At 40.9% G+C, this 21,305-nt stretch overlaps 1 protein-coding gene across 4 annotated transcripts in view; it reads right to left on the bottom strand.

Annotated features, from left to right (window-relative positions):
* zwilch (zwilch kinetochore protein) overlaps positions 1–21,305 on the bottom strand; it is a 51,557-nt gene that overhangs the window by 27,260 nt on the left and 2,992 nt on the right. For all 4 annotated transcript variants that reach the window (XR_010020205.1, XM_063066233.1, XM_063066230.1 and 1 more), the window contains 9 exons: positions 18,587–18,638; positions 16,397–16,492; positions 13,456–13,571; positions 12,079–12,278; positions 7,877–7,956; positions 5,908–6,063; positions 5,132–5,203; positions 3,059–3,152; positions 2,073–2,128 (listed from right to left, as the gene is read on the bottom strand). Coding sequence is in view for 3 of the 4 variants with exons in the window: in XM_063066230.1 (XP_062922300.1) it covers positions 2,073–2,128; positions 3,059–3,152; positions 5,132–5,203; positions 5,908–6,063; positions 7,877–7,956; positions 12,079–12,278; positions 13,456–13,571; positions 16,397–16,492; positions 18,587–18,638 (922 nt within the window). In the remaining variant the exon portion in view is untranslated. The remainder of the gene's footprint in view (positions 1–2,072; positions 2,129–3,058; positions 3,153–5,131; positions 5,204–5,907; positions 6,064–7,876; positions 7,957–12,078; positions 12,279–13,455; positions 13,572–16,396; positions 16,493–18,586; positions 18,639–21,305) is intronic.

A 21,305-nucleotide genomic window follows, 5' to 3' on the forward strand; every position in this document is an offset into this window, starting at 1 on the left:
TCTACCCAAGTTATGACACCAACAAACTCATTAAGGGTATGGAGATCAGATGAACACAAGCCTTCTCAAGAATGATACTCCACAGTAAATATGGAAGACTTATGAAAGTCCATTTTCATCTTACAACTAATTAGGTCTGGGTTGTGTAGCTACAACAGCGTCAAAATGGCAAATAAAACATACTAGAGAGACCCTCATCACCATAGGAATGTACAAGATTAACCAGCTTCTGTGTTGCTGTACTTAGACCAAGACTTACAGTAGTTCCCATAGTAACAGAGATATCTATAAAAGACTCTCCAAGGATGTTGCCATAGCAATTGGGGAAATGTTTAGAGCAGTGACAAGGCTTACTCATGAGACCACCAAAATAATCAGTTGAGCAGACTAAACAGAGTTAATGATGTCAAAAGAGACTGATCACACAGGCAAAGCACTACAGCACAAAACAGGCCCTTCAGTCCATCCAGTCTGTACTGATCTGTTTATCCTACCCGGTCATATTGATTCGCATCTGGACCATAGCCCTCTATACCCCTCCTATCCATGTACTTATCCAAATTTCTCTTAAAAATTCAAATCAGGTGTACGGGAAATCGAGGCAGCAGGGTCCAGGCCCCACAGCGTATCAAAGCCACTGAACCCAATGTTTAGATGTCGATTTAAGTGCCGGGCTGAATCGGAAAGGTCAGGGTGTCGGGGCCCAAAGTGAGGGACGGGCTCGTTCAGTTTTCTGCACTGCTCTGTACTGAACTAAGACATACTTTGATAATAAATGTATTTTGGATTTCTGCTGGCAGCTTGTTCCACACTCTCACTATCCTCTGTATACTTATACATCTGTACTTGGCTGACTCATTGCCAGTAAATGGTTTGGCATGGTAGCATAGTGGTTAGCATAACAGCTTACAGCACCAGTGATTAGGGTTTAATTCCCACCACTGTCTGTAAGGAGTTTGCATGTTCTCCCTTGACATGCGTTTCTTCCGAATGCTCTGGTTTCCTCCCACATTCCAGAGACAGGCGAGTTATTAAGTTGTGAGCATGTTATGTTGGTGCTGGAAGCAGGGTAACACTTGCAGTTGCCCCAAATACATCCTCAGGCAGCACTGGGCATTGATGCAAGCGATGCATTTGACTTACAATAAGTAATGCCAATCTTCAACCTTTCTCTAACAATATATGTGCAGTAGATGAAAATGTTGTACCTCATTTCCAAATAGTGCCTACTTTGTGAAATTGGACAGCATGTGTACACTACGCCTGGTGAGGTGGACAAGCCCCATTTCCAAGGTCAATTGAAATAAATTCTGCTTGAGCTAACAGACTTTGTGAAAATTACTTTGCTCCTGATGGCGTTTTAATCCAAAGTTCTTTTAGTAGTCAGGAACAAGGCACAAAAATTGTTGTTTCACAACGTTTTATTAAGAGTTGATAGAACAGAAGAAAACTGAACAAAGAGTGACAGGGAAAGCTACGAATAAAGAAGATGACCCCTAGCACAATACAGCTATTTTTTTTACTACTGAGATAAACTTCCATTCAAATCAATAGATAAAAATAAACCAATAAGGAAGTACTTATTCAATACCGCAGTACCCAAGTTAACCAATTAAAAAATACTTAATTTGTTTAATGCAGAACAAAGCAGCTTCCAGAGCTTTCTAGAATTATACTTTATATAGCCAGTAGAGGCATATTAAACTGTTATGTATATAAAGACTACTTAAAGAACAAGCAGATAATTAATTGCTAAACTGCAAAGAAAATAACAATTAAACAGTCTAATCTAAGAATTAAACAGTTAGATCCAACACTCCATAACAACAATCATTTTTGCTTGCCTGTAGCGTACACTATAAAATGGCAAACCACTTCTGTAGAAGAATTTGCCAAAAACAATCATGGTCAAGACCATTATCGCCCATGTCATATGACTTGGCATATAATAGTGATCATGATAGATTGCACTCCTTTAAAACAGAAACCAATTTAATATTCAGACAAAGTCGTATTTACCATACATATTCTTATATTCTTAGCAAAAAACTTCACTTATCTAGATACCATACCTCTATGTCAGTTCTCTCTGGCTGATGCTGAGAGACAGTGATTTGGTTCTTTACATCTGCATAAAAACATGAAATAGAGAAAAGAAAAATTCCATACTAAGACAAATAAGACAACGTAGAAGTCTGTTCTCGGCAGAAGGCACCTTTCCTTGTTGTTAAACCAGACAGTGACAGTAAGATTAAGACAGTTATTCAAGCATAGTAATATATTATGATATGGAAAATGGGATTTTTCTGAGTTAATTTCAGAATTAAGGTACAGTACTGTGCAAAAGTCTTAGAGACAGGTGAGACACCAGACAAGGTAATTTGATTCCAAACAATTGGTTTATTGTTCATTACAGAACATCACTCTGGTGCTTCCCACTCCCTCCAGTCTCCCCTCCCCTTTTGCCAACCATGATTCCCCTCTCCCTGTCCCCCTTCCACTCTCAGTCCAGAATGGAGACCCATATCAGAATCAGGTTTACCATCACTCTCAAATGACGTGAAATTTGTTTTTGTTTTGTAGCAGTACAGTGCAATACATAAAATTATTACAGTACCGTGCAAAAGTCTTTGCCACCCTAGCTATATATACGTGCCTAAGACTTCTGCACAGTACTGTACATCTTCACTCTCTGGATCAAAACTCTAGCAGTTGCTGATGGGAATGAAATTTCGGCCTACAGTGCCATTTACAAACATCACAAAGTACATTCCTCATCACCAACACCACTGACTTGCTGATCAGAGAAGAGCAAGTTTTGTTTCCAATTGAAATGGGAAGTTTATGATGTGAATGCATGCCACTTGAAGCATAATATTTGCAGAGTAAACTTCCTATCAGCTGCAATCATTGGTGTACGATTACTACAGGAAGGGTAAATTACTGTTAACCAATCATATTAATAATTCAGATATTCAATTATATATTCAAATCATCCAAAATAATCTACAAAATTAAATTTATTGTAACAGCTATTGTTCAAATGTGAAAACTGTACCTTTGATTAACTCTTGCACAGCTTCAACCGCCGTTTTTTCCTCCAGAACCTCGGGCCACTCGGTTTCACCTGTCTTCAATCCTTCTGCTAAAACCTGTGGCAAAACACGTGGGAAACAAGGTCACCAAGTATTTGATATGATCGAATGCAATGCTTTCAAAGCAATATTTATCTTTTGTATTCTATCTTTTGAAGTCTAGTTTTTGCTCATCTGTGTATGCAATTTTCCCAATTTTTCTTTAACTCATTTACCAGCTCCGTTGATTTTGTTCAAGTGGTGCGGCAGTGAGTATCCAGCAAAGGAAATCCAAGCAAAAGATGTGATGACATTGAAGAGGGTCCAGGGAGGTTGTAGGGAACGATCCTGGGAATGAGATGGTTAATGTATGAAAGGTGTTTATGGCTCTGGGCCTGTATTCACTGGAGTTCCGGATCAAGTGGACATGCATAAGAGGTTTCCAATAGTGGGAGAGTATAGGATCAGAGGGCACAGCCTCAGAATTGAGGGACTTCCACTTAGAACAGAGATGAAGAGGAATTTCTTTGGCCAGACAGTGGTGAATCTGTGGAATTCGTTGCCACAAACAGCTGCGGAGGCCAAGTCCTTGGCATAATTAAAGCAGAGGTAGATAAGTTCTTGATTAGTATGGATGTCAAAGGTTTTGGGGAGAAGGCAAGACAATGGAGTTGAGAGGTAAAATAAATCAGCCTTGATGAAATGGCAGGGCAGACTCAATGGGCTGAATGGCCTAATTTTGCTCAGAGGAACAGCTGTGAAGGAGGTATAGGAGTAGAACCAACTATAGCCTTCACCAAACACACACTTTCCTCACTGGACAATGATCAGAATTAGGAACAATGGCTGATTTTTCTTTTTTGCTTCCCCCCTCCCCAAAGGAAAATAAAAGCCAGATATGCTCTGGAACAGGATTTGAGGCAAAAGCATTACCTACTGAATCAATGATCTGAAGTAATTAGGCATGGGATAAGCAGGAACTTGTTCATCTGTGTGCAATTTACAGATGTATCACACTGTAAACAGGAAGTAATGTCTTCTACCATATTTGATCCACATGAATGCATAAATCTCCCTCTTGAAGCACACAGAGCAACTGTGCTGCCAGATAATAACAACACAAACACAACCTGGGACTACGCTGCTGCTACACAGCATGAACACAGATTTCACCTTCCAGTGAGTTTGTTCCCTCCCCTCCCCTCACCTGCGCACCAGTGCCCCTCCTGCTTCCCTTTCTCCTGTGGTCTACCCTCCTTTCCTGACTGCTTATTCCCCTCCACTGACACTGTCTGACGTGCTGAATTCCTCCAGCACCTTGTGTGTTGCCACACAGTCAGTCAGGTTCAGACTGAGGACGGAGTCCCCATGCCTCCAAATACCATGCCATCACCCATCATTACAGAAGTAAGCTGACACTGAAAGCAAGTGGGCCACTCACACAATCAAATTACACATTTCTTTTTGAGGGGAGCAAAATAATCAACACACAGAAAAGTTCCAGCTTTATAACATCAACTACCAATGAAGTTGTGCTCTAAATTTTTGTACACTAAAACTAGGAATCTCAAATACCAATAAATAGCATATATCACACTATTTCATAAGGTTAAAGAGTAGAAGACACTGTAAATTCAACACCAATTTCAAACTCAACCCCCTCAACTCTGTTCAACAATGTCCCCTCAATGTGCAAGAAAATTACATGTTTCTTCATGAAGTGAGAGTTTGCAACATTGTTCAATGCAACACTCCAAGTAAATTTTTGAAAATGTTTGGCAAAGCCAAGATTTCTGAACAGAGAATGAACCCATGTACACCACTTCACTATTTCTGCACTACTAATTTATTCTATACTTTTTTGTAATTTATAGTATATTTTATGTATTGCATTGTACTGCTGCCACAAAACAAACTTCACAATATCTGTCAGTGATATTAAACCTGAATGGGATTCTGATTCTGCAATATATTCAGGCAGCAATTTACTAGATTGTGGCAATTCAGAAACCAAAGTGAAAGAACACACGACTACAATAGTTATGTGTCATACTTACAAGGAGAAATGCTAGCTCCTTGTATACTTGAAAGACAGGACTTCTCGGATCTCCAGGCTCCACTTTGATATTCTAAATAAATCACAGATGCAAGGAATGAGAAATCTTAACTGATGACAGAGTGGTTAATTTTAAAACTGAGAATATAATAACAACTCATTATGAAAGGCATGTGTTCCTGGAAACTAAATCAACATGGTAAAGCATGCATAAAGAATTAACAAAACAAAGATTTGCAGCAAAAGAGAAAGGAGACTCCAGGCTAGAGTTTGCAATGTTTGTTCATTATATGAGGTGATGATATAAAGAAAAATTTTAACAGGTAATCCCAATGGAAATCACATCCATTTTAAACTAAACTATAAACACGGGCAAATGAGACTAGCTTAGGTGGGCATCCTGGTCACTGTGCACAAGTTGAACCAAAGAGCCTGTTTCAAGCTGCATTGCTCTACAACTTTTAACAACTCTAACCAGGCATGATGAGACGAGTTTAGAAAAGCTGCGTGCATATTGTCCACTAAAAACCAGCGCTTCGCAGGAGTAGTCAGAGCAGGATTGACGTTCATCATCATGGGTCAATGGTTGCCTGATTGCTGAATACCTTGCACCACAACTGTGGCTGAGTCTGTTGCTGGAGAGAACAACAAAAAGGCATAGAACTTCCCAAGTGAAAAAATAAACTGTTCTGCTCACTCACCTTCCTACTCTCATGCCACTTGCGATTACAGAATAATTTATAACATGCATCATAAATAAGCTGTTACTTTGCTTACCAAGGTGGCAACCGATGTGAGTGGGGGGACTTCTAGGATTTTAACCACAGTGTTCCAAGTTAAATCCACCACAATGCTACTCTGTGGCTCTATGATGGTATTCTCCAACATGGAGACACCAAACAAGTCATAGCGTGCATAGCCTTTAGTTGTTACCTGCATTAAGACAATAAAGTGTGAATCTGGACACCGAAACATTAGTATGTTGCAAAAAACACACTTCCGATCAGACAACATTTGTTTCAACCTCAGCAAATAATAGATCTTGAAATGCTCCTTAAGCACGGTCACTGCTGTTCAGCTGTTTTCTGCATAGAAGTACAGTGGATTCCAGTTAATTGGGCAATTGGCTAATCAGGGCAGCCACTTATTTGGAACAATTCTTTTTAAAAAAACATCATAAATCGAGAAAATAGGCAGGACTCCATTTGGGACATTATGCCACTTAACTGGGACAGAGACTGCAGCCAAACATTTTCTAACTATCATCAGTCAAATGGCATGTTGCATGGCCATTAGACACTACACCATCACTTGTGGGTTTCTGTTCAAAAAGCAGTGACTTTTGTCACTGATAGTACACGAATAATAAACAGTAAGACAATTCAGAACTGTTTTTTTTTCCACTGCAGTTTCAAATTTTCATGCTTGAGATGCCAGAAATAGCCAGGAATGAAAATGAAACAAATTCCACTACTTTAACAAACTAGGAACACAGAATTTGTTCTTCTTGAACATTACAATGAAAATGAAGATTTGAAGGATACATTTCATTGAAAGCACTATACGAAGGCAGTCCATTATCTGCACTAGGTGCCTGCACTGATTTTGTTCATTTACAGTCAATCAAAAGAACACGGTAGTGTACAGTAAATGAATTCCTCCATTGGTAACTATTAGGAACTAACATACAATTTTATAGTGCTATAGTAGTATTGATAGTGTTCTAATTTGTGCTGTATTTTATTTAAATACATAATTTGTTACTCAGTTAAACAGTAGTTTATCTCTTTTTAAAAAATACTTCTAAACTAATTCCATGGAACTTCGGCTAATTGGGGTAGCCGCTTAATTGGAAGGAGGATGTGTCGCAATTAATCAGAGTCCACTGTAGTGTAGTTTGAGTGAACATGCTGTATGTACATCAGCTGCTCAGTTTCCCAAATTGCAACCCCCATTTGACTGCTAAAAGGGTATATTTGAACATAGGGAACTTCAGTGCACCCAAAGTTTGTGAAAGGTGTGAGAGAAATGCAATTTATTGGTCACTACAACATCCAGCTTCAAGCTTGAAAATACTGTAGTCTAGGATGAAATCTTCAGCAAAAATTAATAAATTAAATTAATAAAATGGCACTATGGTAGCATAGCTGTTAGTGCAATGCTATTACAGCTCAGGGCATCGAAGTTCAGAGTTCAATCCTGGGCATTCTCTGGCAGGAGTCTCCCTACGTCCTCCCCATAGAATGCATGGGGTTTCTGTGGGTGCTCCAGTTTCCTCCAAGGTCATCCCAGGTAGGTTAACTGGTAATTGTAAATTGCTCCGTGATTAGGTTGAGGTAAAATTGGACTGGTTAGGGGTTGCTGGGCAGTGTAGATCGAACAACCTGTGCTGTTATCTCCAAGTAAAATAAAGGAAGGAAGAAAAACACTGCAGACCCTTTAAAGATGAAGAAAAGAGAAGATGCTGGAAAGCTCAGAAGATCAGGCAACATCTGTGAGAAAAGAGAATAAGCATTTCAAGTCAATGTCTGATCAGAATAGAAGTAGCAGATCTGAGAGCCCAGACCATGGTGTCAAATACAGAATCTCAAAGGTGATGAGATTTACAATAAAGATTCATTTCCCAGAGGCTTAACTTTCTCTTTTGGATGATGTTACACACATTTCCAACATATTCAGTTCTTATTTTAAAATTTGTAGCTTTGTCAAAGATATTTATAGCTGAAGAAGGGGCACGAATACCTACAGCAGAACAAAGATGTCTGTCCTTGTGGGAAATTTTCAATTTTTCTAAGGTTGTGAAACTGCTCTTGTCAACAATTGGTCCTAAAAGAATAAGGAATTAATTACAATTAAACTTAAATTTGTTTGTCTTAATCACTATAAACCTAGAGATTATAAAATTGGAAGACATTTATATAATAATTTGACAATCTAATCAGTTAACAAAATAAAGTATATTTTACAGTTAATGTGAAATCTTACTCAATGTCAGCAAAACCAAGGAGCTGATTATTGACTTCAGGAGGAGGAAACCAGAGGTCCATGAGCCAGTCCTTATTTGAGGGTCTGACATGATAAGGGTCAGCAATTTTAAATTTGTTGGTATTATCATTTTGGACAATCTGTGCTGGGTCCAGCACGCAAATACAATTATGAAGAAAGCACAACAATGCCTCTACTTCCTTAGGAGTTTGCAAAAATTCAGCCTGACATCTAAAACTTTGACAAGCTTCTATTGGGTAAAGTCCACTGAACCACTGAGTACATCTATACAAAGCACTGTCGCAGGAAAATAGTATCTATTATCAGGGACCCCCAATACCCAGGCCATGCTCCCTTCTCACTGCTGGCATCAGGAAGAAGGTACAGGAGCCTCAGGATTCACACCACCAGGCTCAGGAGCAATTATTACCCTCCCTTCATCAGGCTCTTGAACCACTTCATTCAACTTCACTTGCCCCAACGCCCCATGGACTTGCTTTCAAGGACTCCCCATCTCATGTTGCTGATACTTATTGTTTATTTTTTCTTTCTTTTGTATTTGCACAGTTTGTTATCTTTTGCAAACAAGTTGATGCAGTCGTTCATCAATTCTATTATGGTTATTATTCTATTACGGATTTATTGAGGATGCCCGCAAGAAAAGGAATCTCAGGGTTGCATATGGTGACATACATGTACTTTGAATTAACACTACTTATCAGATTTACCTTCAAACTATTGTGTTAAGTTCAATAAATACTATATTTGAAACAACGGGCCGAAGGGCTGCCTCAGCGAGCCCAATTCTCTACACACCAAGATGAAGTCTAATGCTGTGGTGGAGGGAAGGTGTGGATTATGGGTCAATGGTGCAGACTGTTTAGAGATATAGCAGCATTGAAGGAGACAGAAGTGAAAGCACAGAAGAACATCTGGAGAAATTTCTGAAATGCCTGATTCGCTGCTGTTGTTACTGTGCGATCAAGAATCTTCCGGAGGGAAGGCCCTAAAACCCCCGGCTTTGCCTGCTGCTGGCCACCGAAGCTGAGGTCGAAGCGTTCGGATAGCGATGGTGCTCAGTACTCAGTGTCGGAGGCTCGAAGTTTTTGGACAACTCGGAGTCCGACTGTGGTCGGGCATGGCAAGGAGAGTTTTCTTCCTTCTCCCGTCTGTGTGAGATGTGGGACGTTTGAGAGACTTTGAACTATTTTATTGTGCCATGGCCTGTTCTTCATCAAGTTATGGTATTGTTGCACTGTTGTAACTATATGTTATAATTATGTGGTTTTTGTTAGTTTTTCAGTCTTGGTCTGTCCTGTGTTTCTGTGATATCACATCGGAGCAATATTGTATCATTTCTTAATGCATGAATTACTAAATGACAATAAAAAAAGGACTGTGCGTCCTCATAATCTAATAATCTAATAATTTGAGGCAGTCCTAAAGAATGTCACCTAGCTAATGCCTGAGTTGAGATAATTTTCTTATCAAGAGAGGCCAAACAGGTCAGGACTGTGTTCTATGGACTTTAGAGGAATTAAGTGATATAAGATCTTGGGAACATGAAATGTTGGATGTTGAGATGTTTTCACTAGATAAATGAAGAAACACTGTTTCAAGATAAGAGTCAGTTATTTTAAATTATGTTAGAATTTCTTCACATACAAGGTGGAGTTGTGCGATGTCCAAACTGGAATCAGTGCTGACCCCCAGTGTTTGCTCAGCAGAAGACAAGCTGTATTGTGTTCAACTGCAGACAGCTGTAACATGCGTGGACTCAGGGTCTTCCACATTTTTTTGTGTTACTGTATTTTACTGATATCTTATATGTGTTTGCTATCTTATACATGCTACATATGGCTTGCACTGTGTGTGTTTTTTTAAACTGGGTTTTGCACCTTGGCCCCAGAGTAACACTGTTCCATGTTATGGTATACATGGATATTCATGTATGGTCGAATGATGATTAAACTTGAACTTGAACTTGTACTTGTCGATCTCTAGAATTATCTGCCCTAGAGAGTTGAGAGACTACTCTTTGTAAGTTTTTATAGGTAGATAAATCTTTAACAGACTGAAAGAACTGGGATAGGTTATCCATGATCTTACTGAATGAAAGGGCAAGCTTGAACCCAAATAGACTACTCCTGCTTCTATTTTCTTTTGTTCTTGTAGGGGTTATATCTAAAACAGAATCTGTTCATTTTAGTTTGTTAGCTCCAGTTACACCTTCCAGTAGTAACCACCATAAGATATAGCAGCAGAATTAACCCATTTGGCCCATTGAGTCTGCTCTGCCATTTTATCATGGCTGATCCAGTATTCTACTCAGCCCCCATCTCTGCCTTCTCCCCATATCCCTTCATGCCCTGACCAATCAAGAATCTATTGACCTCTCCCTTAAATATACATAAAGGCTTCATCTCCACAGCTGCCTGTGGCAAAGAATTCCACAGATTCACCACTCCCTGGCTAAGGAAATTCCTCCTCACCTCGATTCTAAAAGGATGCCCTCTATTCAGAGGCTGTGCCCTCTGGTCTTAGACTCTCCCACCATAGGAAACATCCTCTCCACATCCACTCTATCAAGACCTTTCACCATTCAATAGGTTTCAATGAGGTCACCCCCCCCCACACAAAAATCTTCAGAATTCCAATGAATCCAGGGCCAGAGCCATTCGGGAGGAGGAGAAGATGGCGGCGTGACACAGCGCGCGCGGCCTCTCCAGTGATGAACATCTGTAATCTGTCAAGTAGGAGGCCATGCACAATTCTGATTGGATGGGGGCAGACGTGACAGCGTGGAGGAACATCTGGTGAAACTTCTGAAATGCCTGTTTCGCTGCCACTGCTACTGTGTGATCCGAAATCTCCGGAGGGGAAGGCCCCGAATCCTCGGCTTTGCCTGTTGCTCGGCGGCCAGGGTTGGGGTCAAAGCGCTCGGCAGAGATGGTGCTCGGTGTCGGAGGGCTAGTTGGAGGCTCCAAGTTTTCGGACGGTCTCAGAGTCGGACTGTGGTCGGGTGCTTCCAGGATGCTGCATCGGCAAGTTTGCGGTGTTGGAAGCTCATGGCAGGGAGAGTTTCTTCCTTCTACCGTCTGAGGGAGATGATGGGCTATTGGGACTTTCAGACTTTTTTTTTACCGTGCCCATGGTCTGCTCTTATCAAATTACAGTATTGCTTTGCACTGTTGTAACTATATGCTATAATTATGTGGTTTTTGTCAGTTTTAGTCTTGGTCTGTCTTGTGTTTCTGTGATATCATACCAGAGGAACATTGTATCATTTTTTAATGCATGCATTTCTAAATGACAATAAACGAGGACTGAGTGTCCTCATAATCTAATCTAAAATGCTCTTCATATGACAAGCCAATCAATCCTGGAATCATTTTCATGAACCTCTGAACTCTCTCCAGTTTCAGAATGACCTTTCTAAGATAAGGGACCCAAAACTGCTCACAATACTACAAATGAGGTATCACCAGTGCTTTATAAAGGGTCAACATAACATCCTTGCTTTTGTATTCTAGTCCTCTTGAAATAAATGCTGACATTGCATTTGCCCTCCTCACCACAGACTCGAGCTATAAATTAACCTTTAGGGAATCCTGCACAAGGACTCCCAAGTCCCTTTGTGCCTCAGTTTTCTTGTATTTTCACTCCATTTAGGAAATAGTCTACCCTTTCATTTCTTCTACCAAAGTGTATGACCATACACTTCCCGACACTATATTCCATCTGCCACTCCTTTGCCCATTCTCCTAATCTGTCTGTCTTTCTGTAGCTTCTCTACCTCCTCAAAACTACCTACCCCTCCACTTATCATCACATTGTCTTCAAACTTTGCAACAAAGCCATCAATTCTGTCACCCAAATCACTGACATATAACGTAAAAAGAATTTGCGTAACGTAATAATGCATGTAATTATTTTTAAAGGAGCTATATTGTGATATCTTACCAGAGCATGTGACGGTATGGAAAACCATTGACGTAATGTCCTTCCCAGTTTTAACAGGTTCAGCTCCAAACCAAACAGTGCCTTCACGATCAGAGCCATCACATCTAACCCATAGCACAGGTAATGCAGTAGGTACACTGCCGTTAATCAATTCTGACAGGTGCAGATTATGCGCCAATGTGTACCAGGAAGCTAACTGTCTGTGGGAAGGAAAAACAAATGGATAAACATTGCAGATAAGAACAAACTAATACAAGAGGTAAACACTGAAGTCAAGGGTATCACAGATACAGATTAACAATTTCTGATAGTTTGTGACTTATTAAAAATTTTGGTTAAAAGCATTTTAAAATAATTGGGCCAACTTGCAGGTACTGGTTACTGCAATCCTGAATCTTCAGCTTCTGTTTCCAAAGCACTGCAGGATAAGTGATTGTATGATATATACAAAATAGTATTTCCTTTCTACAGTGGTGTTTGTTCGTGTGTAAGTGTGGCACATCCTGTGATTTTATTTTCCCTTGTTCTCCCTCTCATTGAGATTTTGAGCAAGTGTGTTCGACTGCTTGAAGATTACATTTTTCATGACACAAAACTGGCTCCAACCTTAACGAAAAATATTAGACCATCAGACCACAAGGCAAAGGAGCAGAATTAGGCCATTCAGCCCATCAAAACTGCTCCACCATTCATTCATGGCTGGTTTATTCTCCTGCCTTCTCCCCATAACCTTTGACTCCCCTACTAATCAAGCATCTATCGACCTCCGCTTTAAATATATTAAGTGACAGGAACCAGTAGGCAAATTCTCACTTATTGAGTGAAAACCTCCTGGGTCAAGTGCAAAACGATAGTCTTTCTTCCAAAAGAATGCCCTCTCATATTACCAAGTCAACACAAGAAAGTTCTGCAGAATGATTCACACAGAAAACTGCAGAAATGCTCATACTAATCTAACTTCTCCTTCTTATTAACCTTCATCCTCGTTGTCATCATTTATCAATGATCAGATTGTACACCTTTGACATGGTCCTTCCCATTCATTGTATGCAATTAAATCATCACATACAAACTAATTGTCATTACCCAATGGAAGGAATCACAATTCCATTGGTGTTATATTTTCGTAGCACACTTACAGTTCTCTTAGTGCTACAAGGGAAGCACTCGTTCCAAAAAGCAAAGCAGATTACACGATGAACAGTACAATTCAGAAAGAAAGCCTTCACACAAGTTTTTTTTTATTTTTTGAGGTTTTTACAAGTGTGAGTGTAAGAAGTGAACAGAATTTCTGCAAACCGTGCTAGGTAACCAAGAGTCAATTCTTTTAATAGTAAAAAGTATATGTGAGTAACTTTGTTATTACTTTGCTTTTACCTTGCTTTCATACTCGAAAGAGGCAATGGGCCCACATCCTCTAACTTGCTGGATATTACCTTGCTGGTTTCATCATCTGCAGAGGTATCCATGTAGGCTTCATCCTGTTTAGGTGGCTATGAGAGAAAAGGGCACTCGTAGTCAGACCAAGTAACCAGAGAAAACAAATATTTTCTAACTCTGTTGCCCATGTACCACCAAAGCATTAAACCTCTGAAGCAATGCTTCACCTAATGACTCAGAATTCCCAAATTCAATCTTCAGGCATGAACCTAAATAGTGAGTATTGCCAGTTAATCAGCTAGAGAGACAAATCAGAGCCTAGCCCAATCCAGACAACATGAAACCCAGCCAATTTTTAATCTCAGAGTAAAGTTAATTCGTGGTGAATTTCTCCTCTAAGAGGACCATATCCTTGTCGTGGTTTGGAGGCTTGCATGCTTTAATAACACAGAGAACTATGTTGGCCGGAGTCAGGGCTTTATGCTTTGGCTTTTGGCAGGGTCACCCATGACAAACAGATCAAAGAATAGAGGCCAGACCAAGAGTGGTCCGCTGATCCTCCAGGTTCGGGGGTTCAGCTCAGGGCTAACAACCCTGACTGGTCAAACAAAACTGCACAGAAACAGCAACGAGCAATTTTTCTACTTGAGTGTAAAGGTATTCCTGAGTCTCCACCTGGCTGGCTGACAGTAGTGAAAACCGAGAGGAAACTACTGGCATGATGAAGAAAGCCTTGAACACCACCAGAGATGCCCTAAATGCCAACAGGAATAACTGACAGCAAGTAAGGGTCAAATTCTATCGTCCCAACTTTGCCTAACATTAGATCCAGCCACTCGTCATCAAACGTGGGATTTTCTGAGGGTCTATAATAACACAATACACATAATCAACAGTGCAAATTTTAAATACATGAAAAAAAAAGAAAAAAATTCTCATATTTTAAAGACTTGTCTTTGATAGGTTTTCTTCTTCTCTTTTAGGGTCTGTAATTAAATATTAGACTGACTTCCTCCCATGAACAGTTAGTAGCAGTCACAATGTTCCTTTATGGTATGAAAGAGATAACTTCAAATTTTAATAAACCAGCTCTTCAATCAGTAAGGTAATAAGAATCAGCGATAAAAAACATTATGCTAAGGTGGCAGAAAATTCAACAATAAATCTATGTAAAGCACAAATTCAAGTACAAGATTAATTATCGTTCAAACATACATGTATATAGCCAAATGAAACAGTGTTCCTTAGGGGCCAAGGTGCAAAACACATTACCAACAGCACACAGCATATAGGGTTACAATAGCAGAAGAATATACAGTCACAAAAAAATGATAATACAGTGGATTTCCATTAATTGGACACTCCAGGACCAATACACTTTGGTCCAATTAAGTGGCTGTCCCAATTAGCTGAAGTTTCATGGAAATAGTTAAAAAGGTATAAAGAATACAAACTACGGTTTAACTGAGTACCAAATTATATACTTAAAATGAAATACAGAACAGATTAGAACACTACCAATACTACTACAGTACTATAAAACTGTATTATTTTCTAATAGTTATCAAAAGAGGAATTCATCCGGTGTACACAATGAACAAAATCAGTGCAGACACCTAGTGCAGATATTGGACTGCCTTCAATCAGTGCAGTGATGATTCTATCCTCAAAATCTTCATTTTAATTGTAACATTCAAAATGATTGTTGATACCTTCAAGTTCTTTGTACTTCCTAACTTGTTGAAGTAGTGAAATTGAAGTATTTTCATTTTCACCCCCAGTTTCTGGCATTTCCAAGCCTGGATGCTTGAAATTGCATTGAGCAAAACAGTTCTGAGTTGTCTTGCTATTTATTACTTGTCAATTTCAGTGACAAAAATCACTACTTTTTGAACACAAACACGCACGTAACACTATTTTAAAAACGGTGTAGTGTCTAATGGCCACATGACGTGCAGGCGACTGACACTAGTTGGAAACTGTTCAGTAACAGACTCCTGACCCAGTTACGCAGCAGAATGTCCCGAATACACAAGGGGAATCCTGGCTATTATCTCGATTGGATTTTGTTCTTTAAGTTTTGTCCCAAATAAGTGGCTGCTCCGAATAGCCAATGGCCCAATTAACCAGAATCCACTGTATAGCCCAAGCCCAAGTGGCATGGCCTGTAGATTGATGGTAAGTTGTTCTGCTCCAGCTGCTTCTTCTACCAAGCGAACACCAGAAGTAGCACTGAGCAAATACTGGAGAGCCACACTGATAGAAGGCGCCAGCTCCGCCCCCCCACCCCCAACCCAGTACAGACTCTAGTGCACCTACAGAGGCCTCTGCTCCCTCCCACACCACCCTGGTGTCTCCTCCCCCGGGTGGCTGCAACAGGTGACTAATCCAAGGGCCACAACCGAGGCAACACAGCTCTCCTGCCATCGGTCTCACCAATGAGCCAGTGAACTAGACTTGCAGTATACTACATTACCAATGTCCAGCAGGGTCCTGTAATCACAATAAAAATGCCCACTGCATACCCTCTTAGCACAACATCAGCACACAATAAATCCAGCTCCATCGCCATCAACCAACTTGCTGATGGGATAGTCCTGCAGTGATGTTCTAGTATCCAACAGTGATTTGTGATCATAAAAATAGATGTAAGGGACAAACAATTACACCTTTGACTGGTCCCACTGTGTCCGAGGGTGCCGCCATCTTACAAAAATAAAGGATCACTGAAAGGCATGTGCTTTCATTTCAGAAACAGTTCAAAGTTCACATCCTTTAACTTGGAATAACAAGAAAATGAAGGACTAGGCCACTCAGTAACCATCTGCTTTCATTTCAGGTTTAATTTAACACTACTGTTGCTGCTGGCAGCCCTCTTTGAGCACACCTATACAGATGTTCAAGTGATCTGACACAGATTGATAAATTACATACTTACTGCCTTTTCTGCTATGAACACCGACGCATTCTCCTTCCAGAATGCGTGCAAAGGACTTTTATTCACTTCATCTACAATGTGCACTTGAACATCATCCTACAAGACAAAGAAATCTTTATAAAATCTCTGAACATCCCAAAGCACCCTACAAACATTAAAGTATTCAAGGTAGAGAAAAAAGATGGAAATCTCAAAAAGTAAAATCAGATCTAAACTACCCAATAAACATTGAAATAGTAAAGATGTCGGTCATGGATAGGAAGGGAAAGGTACAAATGCACACTTCGTTATTACTAATTTGATATGTCACTGTATCATAAAACAAGAGGTGTGCACATCTAATTCCCTGTAATGACATGATCTTGATTTCTGCCAATGCTGCCAAGGTTTATCAACTGAAAATGTTTAATACATAAAAGATAAAAGAGAAGCAAGAGTAGACATTGTACCGCTTAAAAATGATGCTGGCGAAGTAGTAATAGGAATCAGGGAAATGACAGAGGAGCTCAATCAGTACTTTGCATCAAACTTCGCAGCGGAGGGCACCAGTAACAGCCAAAAATTCAAGACCATTGCTCCTGTATCTTATGGTGTTACCATTTCAGCATTAGTTTTGTCAGTGAACATATCATTGACATTAAGAACACTTCCGTTTGTGAACAAGCTGACCCACATACAGGACCCAGGTATGCAACTCAGTTGTCCGTTGGGGATATTGTTTGGAGATACAATGCAGTAACAGGCCCTCTTGGCCCATCGAGCCCGCACCACCCAGTGACACTCTTGTGACCAATTAACATACTAACCCATATGTTTTAACATACTAATCCTTTCGATTTAACATACTAACCCATACGATTTTGGAATGGGGGAGCAAACCAAAGCACCTGGGAGAAACCCATGTGGTCACCAGGTAAACATACAAACTCCTAACAGACGGTAGCAAGGAACTGAACCCAGGTTGCTGGTGCTGCGTTACCATGCTGCCCACCTTGAACTCTTGTTCCTCTTGGAACTTTTATTTGTTTGGCTGCTTTTTAAGTGCTTCTTGAAATTCCACGTTTCCCTTTTAGCCACCTTACCTTGAACAATTTTCCACAATCTACATTGACCAATTCTATTCTGCTTATAACGTTTCCAATAAATGTTTTCACTTTCCAGCTATTCGGTCAAAAGGTCTATGGTTCCCTGTTTTCTATCTTCCTTCTTTCATGAATAGCAAAATAAGCAGTTGCTAAATATACTAGACTTCAGAATACTCTTGTTTTTAAACCTCTGCTGCCTTGCGGCCATACCCACCCATGGGAAAGGCTTTGGGAGTAAACCTCGAGGAAGAAATCCGGAGCCGGGGTCCCTAAGGCAGTTTGATGTTGTTTACAACTTCACTCTGGCAACCTCTGCGATGACACTGGTACCAAGCTGTATCAGCGCTTGCCCTTCCCTTGGACTACATCAGTGACGTGGAGAGGGGGAACCCGCTGCATGGGAAACAGCCGGTTCTCCAAATCTTCCCACCCAGGCTTGCACCCTGGAGAGGACACAGTCCACCAGAGGTCCTCTGGGATGATCATCGACGGCTGTTTGCTACTAGTAGTCTATTATGAACTATTAATTTCAAGAATGCTTATCAAATGGTCAGTTAGATTTTTTTTAAAATCAGCTTTTATTGCACTGATGTATATTTTCAAAGTAGTCGAGTTCCTGGGAAATGAGGACAGAAGTGAACGTCATTGGTACTGCTGAAGCCGAACCATATTCAACCCCATTTGGATGTGGACTTGGATTGTGTACTGTTTATCAGTCCTATGGGTTTTTTTGTAATCTGTGTTTTTCACCCTATCATTCTCTTGTTTTTTGTGTGCGGGGAAAGAGGATCTGGGGGTCGACAAGCCTGTTACATTTTTGTGTTTTTTTGTGCAGTGAAGAGGGAATTGGGGGTTGAGGATCGTGCAGCTTCGTGGTTATCTGGAGAAGAATAATTTCAGAGTTGTATACTTCAATAATAAATGACTCTTTGACATATGAAATAATTAAGCAATAGGATGTAGACAAGAAATAGCAGTGGCTGAAAATCATAATTAAGAGAAAAAGCAGGAATGGCGACAGAAAGCATTGGTGGAAATTTTTAATATACAGCAAAAATACAATTCTCCTCAGCTGTTCAATGGCAGAGAGGTGATGGACAATTACCTCAAATAGCACAGGACCCTTCAACTTTCCTTTCTTCTCTTCCTCACAAAGTCTGGGAAGAAGAAAAATATATTGAAAGACAAAATCAGACTCCAACAATGCTGTACATAAAGGTGGTAATCTTTGTTTATATTGATTTACTGGAAGAATTTTCTACCACTCTAGAATTAATATACAGTCATAGAGTTACACATCATGGACTCGACACTTCTGCCCATCTCGTCCATGCCGACAGTGCTGCCTCTAGCTTAGCTTGTCCCATTTATAGAACATAGAATAGTACAGCACAGAACAGGCCCTTCAGCCCTCAATGTTGTACCGACCCTCAAACCCTGCCTCCCATATAAGCACCCACCTTAGATTCCTCCATATACCTGTCTAGTAGTCTCTTAAACTTCACTAGTGTATCTGCCTCCACCACTGACTCAGGCAGTGCATTCCACGCACCAACCACTCTCCGAGTAAAAAAACCTTCCTCTAATATCCCCCTTGAACTTCCCACCCCTTACCTTAAAGCCATGTCCTCTTGTATTGAGCAGTGGTGCCCTGGGGAAGAGGCGCTGGCTATCCACTCTATCTATTCCTCTTACTATCTTGTACACCTCTATCATGTCTCCTCTCATCCTCCTTCTCTCCAAAGAGTAAAGCCTTAGTTCCCTTAATCTCTGATCATAATGCATACTTTCTAAACCAGGCAACATCCTGGTAAATCTCCTCTGTACCCTTTCCAATGCTTCCACATCCTTCCCATAGTGAGGTGACCAGAACTGGACACAGTACTCCAAGTGTGGCCTAACCAGAGTTTTATAGAGCTGCATCATTACATTGCGACTCTTAAACTCTGTCCCTCGACTTATGAAAGCTAGCACCCCATAAGCTTTCTTAACTATCCTATCCACCTGTGAGGCAACTTTCAGGGATCTGTGGACATGTACCCCGAGATCCCTCTGCTCCTCCACACTACCAAGTACCCTGCCATTTACTTTGTACTCTGCCTTGGAGTTTATCCCTCCAAAGTGTAACACCTCACACTTCTCCAGGTTGAACTCCATCTGCCACTTCTCAGCCCACTTCTGCATCCTATCAATGTCTCTCTGCAATCTTTGACAATCCTCTACACTATCTACAACACCACCAACCTTTGTGTCATCTGCAAACTTGCCAACCCACCCTTCTACCCCCACATCCAGGTCGTTAATAAAAATCACGAAAAGTAGAGGTCCCAGAACAGATCCTTGTGGGACACCACTAGTCACAATCCTCCAATCTGAATCTGCTCCCTCCACCACCACCCTCTGCCTTCTGCAGGCAAGCCAATTCTGAATCCACCTGGCCAAACCCCTGGATCACATGCCTTCCAACTTTCTGAATAAGCCTACTGTGTGGAACCTTGTCAAATGCCTTACTAAAATCCATATAGATCACATCCACTGCACTACCCTCATCTATACGCCTGGTCACCTCTATCAGGCTTGTTAGACATGATCTGCCCTTCACAAAGCCATGCTGACTGTCCCTGATCAGACCATGGTTCTCTAAATGCCTATAGATCCTATCTCTAAGAATCTTTTCCAACAGCTTTCCCACCACAGACGTAAGGCTCACTGGTCTATAATTACCCGGACTATCCCTACTACCTTTTTTGAACAAGGGAACGACATTCGCCTCCCTCCAATCCTCCGGTACCACTCCCGTGGACAACGAGTACGTAAAGATCCTAGCCAGAGGCTCAGCAATCTCCTCTCTCGCCTCGTGGAGCAGCCTGGGGAATATTCCGTCAGGCCCCGGGGACTTATCTGTCCTAATGTATTTTAACAACTCCAACACCTCCTCTCCCTTAATATCAACATGCTCCAGAACATCAACCTCACTCATATTGTCCTCACCATCATCAAGTTCCCTCTCATTGGTAAATACCGAAGAGAAGTATTCATTGAGGACCTTGCTCACTTCCACAGCCTCCAGGCACATCTTCCCACCTTTATCTCTAATCGGTCCTACCTTCACTCCTGTCATCCTTTTTTTCTTCACATAATTGAAGAATGCCTTGGGGTTTTCCTTTACCCTACTTGCCAAGGCCTTCTCATGCCCCCTTCTTGCTCTTCTCAGCCCCTTCTTAAGCTCCTTTCTTGCTTCCCTATATTCCTCAATAGACCCATCTGATCCTTGCTTCCTAAACCTCATGTATGCTGCCTCCTTCCACCTGACTAGATTTTCCACCTCACTTGTCACCCATGGTTCCTTCACCCTACCATTCTTTATCTTCCTCACCGGGACAAATTTATCCCTTACATCCCGCAAGAGATTTCCAAACATCGACCACATGTCCATAGTACATTTCCCTGCAAAAACATCATCCCAATTCACACCCGCAAGTTCTAGCCTTATAGCCTCATAGCCTCATAATTTGCCTTTCCCCAATTAAAAATTTTCCTGTCCTCTCTGATTCTATCCTTTTCTATGATAATAATAAAGGCCAGGGAGCAGTGGTCACTGTCCCCCAGATGCTCACCCACTGAGAGATCTGTGACCTGACCCGGTTCATTACCTAGTACTAGATCTAGTATGGCATTCCCCCTGGTCGGCCTGTCCACAGACTGTGACAGGAATCCATCCTAGACACACTTAACAAATTCTGCCCCATCTAAACCCTTCGAACTAATCAGGTGCCAATCAATATTAGGGAAGTTAAAGTCACCCATGCTAACAACCCTGTTAT

This window comes from Mobula hypostoma, chromosome 13, assembly GCF_963921235.1.
Source record: "Mobula hypostoma chromosome 13, sMobHyp1.1, whole genome shotgun sequence".
Classification (NCBI taxonomy): Eukaryota; Metazoa; Chordata; class Chondrichthyes; order Myliobatiformes; family Myliobatidae; genus Mobula; species Mobula hypostoma.